The 10034-nt window shown below is 39.0% G+C and overlaps 1 protein-coding gene across 1 annotated transcript in view; it reads left to right on the top strand.

The window, feature by feature from the left end:
- Window positions 1–5904, top strand: part of LOC134206835 (uncharacterized) — a 50993-nt gene extending 45089 nt beyond the window's left edge. Inside the window, exons 5-7 of the mRNA XM_062682567.1 lie at window positions 4133–4217; window positions 4298–4903; window positions 5518–5904. Of these exons, the coding sequence (XP_062538551.1) occupies window positions 4133–4217; window positions 4298–4903; window positions 5518–5904 (1078 nt within the window). The remainder of the gene's footprint in view (window positions 1–4132; window positions 4218–4297; window positions 4904–5517) is intronic.
- The last annotated feature ends 4130 nt before the right edge of the window (window positions 5905–10034 follow it).

Here is a 10034-nt window from a genome sequence, read left to right as displayed (position 1 = left end):
AGAAGTTACGTACGTTATTCGAGAAATCTTTAGAGGATTCCTCTCAATGAAATCTTGAAGTTTCCACCAGGAATTATTTCAGGATTTCAATAGTGAATTGAATCTAGAATTCGTCCGAAAAGAAATTCCATTGTTGATTTTCACTTTCGGTATAATTTCTGTATAAATTTCCGGTGGAATTCCTGGAGAAATTCTTTGAAATTTTCACAAGAAATTATTCGAAATAATTCACAGAAAATTTTATAGAATTTACACAAGAAATTAAAGATTTTTCGTGAAATTCTCAGGAATGTTTACTGGCAATTCTGGGTGAATTTCACAATGAACATTCTTATTCTTTAAAAAATTATGGGAAACAGCACGAGATTATTTGAATTATTGTAGGAATTTATGCAGAACTTGGCAAAGAAGTTCTCGTGAAGATTTTCTTGAGTAAATATAATGGTGGGAATTTTCGGATCGATTCCTCGGGCAAAATTTATGGGTGGAAATTCCTGAGGCAATGCCAGAATAAGTTAAGCTTGAGTGCATTCTCCTAAAAGAATCCCTTGATAGAATTTTGATAGAATGCTTTCAGGGAGCAATTGTCCAGAAGGAAATTCCTAGAGAAAGCTGGCATATTGATTTTGCCCGGCCCATTTTATAATAGAAATATTATTTCAGAGAGGATTTGTTTAGAAATTCAGATGTATGGTTCTAGTTTTCTTAAACTTATGGAAGGAATGTGCAGCATTTTTATAATAATTGTTATAGCTGATTTTATATTCTTTTCTGAAATACTAAGTTCGTTAATATTTTTCTCCCTTTATTTAAAAATATCTGATGAGCAATAAATCACGCATTTTTAAATCCATTATTGTTTTAATAATTATTGTTTCGATTTGGTTTGGATTTGGTTTCATCATACGGTTTCAAACTACGATATAGAAGACCAAAAAAGTTGGCCCCCCTTCTCGAAATCCCGGCTACGCCCATGGCTGACATCGGTGTTCATAGGGCGGTAGGTAAACAGCGTCGTTCCAAGGAAGATGACGTAGGGCGTAAGAACAAACTTCTTTTGTACGATTTCCAGTCTAGTTATCCAAACTCTCTGATACGGGCTCCAAATAAAAGATCCAAATTCGACAATCGATCGAACCATTGGAGCAATACAGTGCTTTCAAGGCCAAAAAAGGGTCCTTGAAATTCATCGGCGATCTTAAAGATGAATCCCATCTGTTATTAGCTCTAGTAACAACGAAAATCTGGTTTTCGATTTTCGTTTTCTGTTAAATTCCAGAAATTTTATGCCTGCAAAAATCTAAAGGCTTCATCTTTAAATTAAATGGAATTCCACGGAATTTCAAAGCAAATAATAATTAATACCAAACCTAATCTAATTAAAAAATTCAACTGTGCCGCTGAACCAAGATATCAATTTTGTAATCAAGATTATATGATATACACATTTTTTATTTACTTTTACTGGGAATCCCATTCTGAATCAATAAGTACGTAGGTTGATTTCCGTCTAAAAACCTCTTCATCGATTTGTTGGAAATGTTCAAGCAAGTTAAGTTCAAGCGAAATACGCATTCGATGGTTTAATAACTCAACATATTATTGTGCAGATATTTGATTAGTTCGTCCATGTAAAATGGATCTATCTTTATGATTTTAAATGGAAACAATTGATCTATTAAAATATCTTTCTCATTTATGTTCGATAAAGGCCTTCTTCAAGATCGAAAAAACTTCTAATTACCTTTCACGCTAAGCTTTCAGAACTGATTAAAAATTACGTCTCCAGGGGTCTCCGGTAGCCTTGCGAGCAATGACGTAGGATTGCCAATCCGGAGATGGCGAGTTCAATTTCCTCGGTTCGGTCTAGGATGTTTTCAAGCCTTGGAAACTTTCTCGACACCCCCTGGGCATAGTGTATCCTTGTACTTACCACACAAGATAACATACTCATTAGACCTCTTCGATGTTTTCAAAAAGTATCAAAAATTCAACCAGTTAAAAGCCTTTCAGAATCACATCAATCTCTATGCTAAAATAAGCCTCCTGTCAAATTTCAGCTAATTCGATAAAATTTCGAGGTGGCTCAAGTCGATATTAAAGTTTTTTGGCTATTTTAATCTAAAAAATTGCAACAAGATATAAATATTCGAAAAGTATCGCAACAACCTCTATACTGAAGCTTTTGATGTACTCATGTCTTGTGAACATTGGCATTCATTCTGTTCACACGTTTGACCATGTAAAAGTGATTTTCGGATTTTAGGTGCATAAAAACACTGTTTCCTATAAAAGCTGGTCTACAAAATTCTTTTATTTATGACAAATCATTTGCTAATTTATTATATTATTATTCCTCTTTTTTCCCTGACATTTGAGTAATATAATATCTCAATGTGCGATTAAATGTCAATTTCTTAAAATCAGATACCGAACATTAATCATAAATTTGCACGCTAGATTTCTTCAAACAAGTTCGTTCGAAACAAAGAAGCTTTTGATTTCGCTTTTGTTACTACGATGCACCCAATGGTAAAAACCCTTATACAGACATGATGGTGAAATGAACCAAATTTGGAAGTCGTTTGTTATAAGCAATTCAAATATCATATGATTTGATTTATGTTTTGTTCGAATGAGACTTGTTTTGAAGAAAATCTTAACGTGCAATTTTATGACAAAATGTTTAGCATCTGATTTTTAAGAATTAAACGTTGAATTCTACATTGGCAATTATATTACCTGTCAAATGTCCAGGGAACAAGAGGAATAATAATATAATAAATTAGCAATGATTTGTCATAAATTAAAGAATTTTGTAGTAAGAACAACGACTTTTATGGGAAACAGTGTTTTTAAGCACCTAAAAGCCCGAAAATCACCTTTAAGATGGTCAAAACGTGAACAGAACGAATCGCAATGTTCACAAAAACTTGTAGGAGCACACCAAAAGCTTCTCATATAGAGGTTGTTGCGATAGCTTTTCATATGTCTATATTCTTATTAGATTTTTTCAAAATTAAAAATAGCCCAAAACACTAATCGACTTGAGCCAACCTCGAAATTTCTTATCCGAATTAGCTGAAAATTTGACAGGAGGCTTATTTTAGCATAAGAATTGTGATTCTGGCTGGCTGGTTGATTTTTGATACTTTTTGAAAACATTAGAGGTCTAATACTCATGGGCATAGAAAAAGCTTTTAAATTAATAATCTGAGGAAATGCTAATAGAATACTAAGTTGAAAAGCAGGCCAAGTTCCAGTTGGAATGTAGAGCCGTTGAAGAAGAAGAAGATTGAAAAATGCGTCCAATTAGATTATTTTTTTCAAAAATATGACAATCCAAAACTGAGTAAAGGATACTATTTAAATAAAATGACGATTTCGTGAAAGTTATGAATGATATTTCCTCATTTTTTATACGATTTGTGGGAAATAAGTTCACCTATACTACAAGATAGTATAGATAGCTTTTCACTGCAAACAGATCCCTTATTTAGTGCCGTAATCATTTTGATGAAGTAGTAACTTCCACTTATTTCTTGGCTTGTCCTATTTAGAACAAAAAATAAGTTGGATTTCCGGAGACGAGCCAGCCTCGGGCTGAAAGTCTCTTTAATAAAGACACAAAAAAAAAAAAAAACTTGGATTTTGCCACAGATTTTCTATTTAGGAGCATTATATTAAGTTGAACACTTCATGCGTTATAAATTTGTCGAGAAATCAGAAACGAAAATTTGCTTTTTTTGAAAATTTGCCTTTTCTTTTACTGTTTTTATTCATACGACTCAGTGCGGGTAAAAATGTGCTCACAAACCTGGCGAAACGTAGCTTTTTATAATTTCCTTCAGCTCGTCTCCATACAAAAGGAAGTTTGAATGTTGAACACCTGTTGCATTTGAAAACTGAAAACCAGAAACCAGTGTGATTCATTAGAGGAAGTATGCTACGCTACGTATACAACTGCGCAAGTTGTTCGAATTTGCGATCACTGTGGTAACTACTGGAAAACGGATTTCAAATAAAAATAAACAACTTTTGATTTGATTGCCATATTTTGGTCTCAACTTTTCGGTTCTTGAAAAAGGTTTCGAAAATGTCTTCGCCATTAATACATAAAATTCGGGACGAGATCAAAATACGAGTCAAGTGATCTCTCAAGTGTTAAAGAGGAAATGAAGAAGCTCATCGAAGAATTCGAACATCGTTTGAAAATGGTAGCGTATTTGTTAATTTTTGCCCAATTGTTGAAGAAAATCTTTGTCACAATTTCTCAATTTTGCATGCGCTCTGCCAGAAGCTACAGCACCATCCAGTAGATGCGGACCTTACTCATGTGGTTCCTCGACGGATGTACGATAAAGCTTCGAAGATAGTCCGTCTACATCCGTATGACGATAAGGAGTTTGAAGAAATCGTCAAGTGCCGTTTGAAGGAAGCTTTTCGCTACTATAGCATCGAAACGAAAGATAGTGACAGTCTAAGTCCTGAAACGGGAAACGACATTGGAGACGACGATCACCTTTCCAAGTTTGAGTTGAAAATTGACCCAAAAACTAAACCACGTGAACTGAAACTCAAGGAGGTGAACTGGATGGATAATTTCTTGAAGAAGACCCGCAAGGAACGCATCCAGTGGCAAACGAAGCTATACAAGTCCGATAAGAAGCTGCTGGAAAAGCCATTGTTCGAGCAGGTGGAAGAGTTGATTGATCTCGGAGCGCAGGATTTTGCCGAGTGGCTCAATACATTGGGTGCGGAAAAATCGAACATTACGAAAGATATCATCAAGCAGCTGTTCTCGATTGGGGTGGAGGGTGATTCCGCGAAAGCTCTCTACGTTGAACCGAAAGAAATTCGGGCAATCCCGGTGGAAGTAGCACGCGACTGGAACTTGCATTATGTGAGTAGAGCTTTTATCCATACATAGTAAACTTTCAATTGATTGACCTTTCTGTGTCCAACAAAGAAATCTTCATCGTAATATTTATGTTCCAATGCATAAAGTATTTTATAAATTGGTCCTACAAACAACACAATAATTGTTCAGGGAACATAAGAACTAAAGAACCATTTTTCTGTAAATTAACTTTATTTCTATTAAGTATAACTATTTGTATTATGGAAGTATTAAATTAATTTTATTATAAGTTTATAAGGATTTGACTTCTGACCTTAATGTTTCTTATTTAACGGTGATTTACTCACTACCTGGTGAACTAACTAAATCAGCATTTTTGTGATTTGGAGTATCATACAAACCTACCATCATCGATGTCGGTAACAGCTCCACGATTACACGTGTTCCCCACATGATTTAATTTACAGTATCATTACATCATGTTTCATTCTTTATGATTGTTATGCTTTCACACACAATATGATACAGTTTGATCCATTGTATCCTACTAGACTATATAATTATGAAGTTTTCTTAGTGCAAAAAATAAACGCTTTGTACATGCTTTATCCCGAAAGCTTGCCGCTTCCATATCTCTTTGCTTTTGATTCTTACAGATGGCACTGCAGCGTAGAATCGCCCAAGTGATGAAAAGCGACCGACGGGCGGCGAAAGCTCGCGAGCGCCATGTGGCTTTCGGTCGGACGCTTCCGATGCACATGCGCAAATTCAAACGTTTCGACGATATCGATGACATCGTGCCCAACTTTCCGGAGGAGATCAAAACATTCCAGAAGGTGTTCAAGGGAATATGCCACCTGCGTTCGGTTAAGATTTTGGTGGAGCATTTGAAGGAGAATCCTGAAATTCACCGTCCAGGGTATTTGGTGAACCAAGGAATGTTCAAGAAGAAGGAGCTAAAGCCAAGCGATCACGTTCCACTGTATAAGATGTTTTTTAGGGGCTATCCGGGATCCGGAAAAGATTTTGAAGCCTGTCTTTAAAAAATGAACAACCTTCAATATATTTTGCAGGAGGTAAAGCATAGTGTCAAAGCATTCTCCCAAACATTAACTAATTGTATCTTTTTACGTAAATCTATTCGAATTAGTGTTCCTCACGGTAAGCCAGTAGCATTACACTGAAAAACCAAAACTACCCAAAGTGGGTTGTTTGCACTCAAAACCGTGAGCTTGTTTGAGCCAATAACCCAAATTCTGAGTAAATGACTTTTCTGGCACTAGGTAGTTTGCCTCTCTTAATCCCATGTAAACAATTCTACCCAAAGCTGAGTTTAATTTATCCAAAGCGGATCTTAATCAACCCAAAATAGAGAATATTGAATTTACTCAAATTTGGCTTATTGGCCTGAGCAACCCTCGGTGAGGTAGTTTGCATCTTGCTCTAGTTTTGATAGTAATCATGGAAAAGAAAGGGAAAAACCACCCAAATTCTGGGTAATTTTTCTTCATGCGATATTCTCTATCAGTGCGTATATTGAACTCATAAAGTTTGGGTTGATTTATCTATCCATGTAGTTAATACAATATAGAGATAGTGGAATATATAGATAAATCCACCGTCTCCCAAAACGAATCCGTCAAACGTGTCTCCAAACGAGCAATGACGTCACGATTTCAGCAATGGAAAACGTTATAGGGCTGTGACGTCACATGCGCGTGGTGCACGGGCAAAAAATCGACTCAGCCATGCTTTCGCTCATCTATAGATTCTACTATCTATAGTTAATAACAACTATTATTCCATTGGCATAGAAGAGAAAACTATTTTTTGAGTGAACATAGGTAAGGCTTTTTTGTTTCACCTTGGTGTAAAAGATAGGCAAAACGTAGAACCTAACCTTAGAGTAAAATCATCATTTTTTCAGTTTCTTTGCTTGTTTTCAAACACTATTCTATAGTAATAGAATCTGAGCAAAATAAAACAAAGTCGTTGGTTTTCTCCTAGCAGTGTTCTATACATGTTTAAACATTTTTCAATAAAATTAAATAATTATGTTGCTGCAAAAAAAAAGGCGCCGTAGTTGCAAAAGGGATTGATCCTCAAATAAAATGACGCATTCATACATCATAATAATTGAAAATTGTAAGCATCTCTTTGATTCCTTCGTGGTCTTCAAATCTGTAGCAGAAAAATAGAACTAAGTGGTATGTAATAGTTTTATCCTTTAGGGCTTAAATTGTTATAAAATGAATCTCGTTTCAGGTTCATATTGAAAATGACAGCCGCGAACAATTTGAATCTTTGCTAATTTTTTCTCTTAAATCCTTACGGACTATTAGTACTGCACTGCTAATTATACCTATACATATATTCACATGGATTTATTTCGATATTGTTTTGAATATAGAATTTTGAAACAAAGCGGATTTTCTCGCTGTATTCCAAGTACATGTTGGCCTTAGCATGATGGTATAATATTCATATTAGCTGAATCAGTTCAAATTCAAAAACTCAAAGTCAGAATCGAAATCACTTCTAGAAAAAATTTCATCGAACTGCATAGCAGAATCAGCAGCAGGAGCCGCATAACATATCTTGATAGGGGCAAACCTCTCACAGTGAGTTGAGAGACATGTTCAAGATGTGGCGTGCTTTTACAATGGGTTCTTTTAAACTTCAATGATTTTTTTTCTTTATTCATGTGAATTTCGATGTTTGGATCAGTTCGTCACTCGTCGTAAGTACCAAGGCCAGGGGCACTTGAAAAGGGAAAAGGCTTTAAATGGCCACCCTTAGGTCCAACTTTGGGACCTTCCATAGGCAAAGTTTAAGTAAAGAATGATTATTAAAACTAGCATTGATAAAATTCTAAAGTAAACTCTTTGGTTTCAGTTAAAAACTGGTCGACGAAGGTAACATGGACGAAAAACAAGGTGAACAATTTCAGTGTAAGTTGATCCAGAAACCCGGAACCAGTCGTACAGTAGAGATCCAGGTCTTCTTTGATGCAGGACCTGTTGTCGTTGAGTGCGCTGCTCTCCGAAGATGCTAAAGTTGTTTAATATTTCTTCATTCGTTTGGGCTTAAATCTATAGTTATCCTTTCCTGTGTAAGTAAAAATTGATTAATGAAATGTAAAATAACTAACGTGAATTGTAAACATTTAGATACGAAAAAGTACAAGAATCTATAACGGTAATCAGGTGAATTTAAGCTAAAAGTGTACTAAAATCTGTAAGTAAGATGAAAAATGAGCTATACAAAATACTAAAGATTTAATATTTACAGCTTAAAGCTAATCCAAATCAAATTAATCGGGTTTGCCTGAAGAAAGCAGCCACAACTCCTCCCGAGCAACGAGAGTAAACATTAGTCATACAAAGGAATCCTCAATCTGGCATTACTTATTGGACCCTGGTAGGATATATAAAAAGGGTACCATGCGTGAGGTAGGTCACAACAGCCCTGTAGTTACATTCTCGGTCAAATAAGATAGATCCCCCACCTCTTGCGATGAACTGGACTCTGCAACTATCCCTTTTATAAGACAAGTACAGACAACAGCTTAAAACCCCCTTGGGGCAGCAGGGACTTTTGGTCCAAGGGTCTTGACGACCCCTCCCCATGCGCCACTGCGAGTTAGGACCAGGGGACCATCGTCCCTAACCCCTAATCCCAAGGCGTCAAGCTGACCCATGCTGAGGTGGGATGCATGGCACAGGGGTGAAATAATGAGCTAGGCTCTTTAACGGAGCCTGTGGGGTACCTGGGCACCCTCCACAGTAATTGTCCCTTTACCGCGTCATGCTGGGCTCCTGGCGTGGTGGACCTCTTTTCCCAGGCAACAACTCGTGGGACCAAAATGGAAGACCAAGTCAATTCCTTCTCAATTAGTGGTAGTAGTGGTAGGCGACAACCCCTTCAGCAAGAGGTGGGTTGTTCAGGCTTCCGCCTAGAGGCCAGAGGCAATAGTCGGCAGCTCAGTGCGCAGCGCCAAGGTAAGGTCACTCAACCTTCCTCTCGGCGTAGAAAAAACGCCGGAAGGGGTTATTGATGCCCATGGCTTGTAGGAGGCGATGAACCGCAAACGCGATGGGCTTTCGGCCTTCGAGGGAGTGAGAGGGACGGAACAGTTGGAACGCCATCATCGACTTTGCGTCATCGAAGCATACATCAGCAAGGACCTCAAGAGGAGCTTTGCAGAAACTTCGAAAGTCGATGCTGGACGCCAAGCTTTCGGAGAGGGCGGTCGGGACGGCCAAGTGTAAACCCGTGAAATCGGTGGAGTCGGGAGGGGCGTCTTCACCCAGACTGAGGCCCAAGGGCGATTCGCGGACTCGGGCATGGTCGAATTTCGACCAAAGGCGTGCCGGGAAGCGAAGACGGTGGTACCAAAGTCTACCCAGACTGAGGCTCAAGTATTTGCGGGTACGACGGGGGTGACGGGGGCTCCAACGGAGCAGACACAAAAACGGGGGAGACAGTCTCCAGGGGATGAGCTCCTTGGGGGCCGCTCCAAAACGCGGAGGGTTACTACCCCGAACAAGGGTAATGGGGCTGGGAAGCTGAACCCCGGCCAGGTACCTCCAAAACCTGGGGACGTGAAGGACCTGGAAAAGGTCCGTCCACCACCCAGGGAAAGACGGTGGTGGTGGGTTACGGCAGGCTGGAAAGTCTCAGCCGCACCAGGACCAGGGAAATAGAGGGATGACGCCTCCTGGACCCTGGTCAAGAACAAGAGGAAACCGAAGACGTCATAGGGCCAAAAAGAAGGCCCCAAGCGAATGAGTGTAGCAAGAAGTCCTGGGTAGTGGGGCGCTAATCACTCCAGGGGCGATGCCCCTAGTCATCACGGCGGACGAGGCTAAGTACTCGGACGTCTTGAAGGCGATGAGGAGTGCGACGTCGCCAAGCTCGGTGAATCTCGGCGCCGACGTACGTCGAATAAGACGTACCCGGATGGGCGAGATGATCCTCGAGTTGGAAGCGGGTTGTTCAGCACCCTAGCAGCACACATATTTCCACATAGGTTGCCGCAACCTCAGGCGTGACCAGATTTCTAGTCCTGTATCTGCTAAGCTGCTGCAACCCAGATTTGCCTGATATGTGCTGCCGGGAAAAGGGCGCCGCCTACAAGTAGCGTTGGCGGAGGAAGTCCTAGGCGAGACGG

This window comes from Armigeres subalbatus, chromosome 1, assembly GCF_024139115.2.
Source record: "Armigeres subalbatus isolate Guangzhou_Male chromosome 1, GZ_Asu_2, whole genome shotgun sequence".
Classification (NCBI taxonomy): domain Eukaryota; kingdom Metazoa; phylum Arthropoda; class Insecta; order Diptera; family Culicidae; genus Armigeres; species Armigeres subalbatus.
The sequence above is the reverse complement of the archived record's forward strand: the minus strand, read 5'-3'. Positions and strand labels throughout refer to the sequence as shown.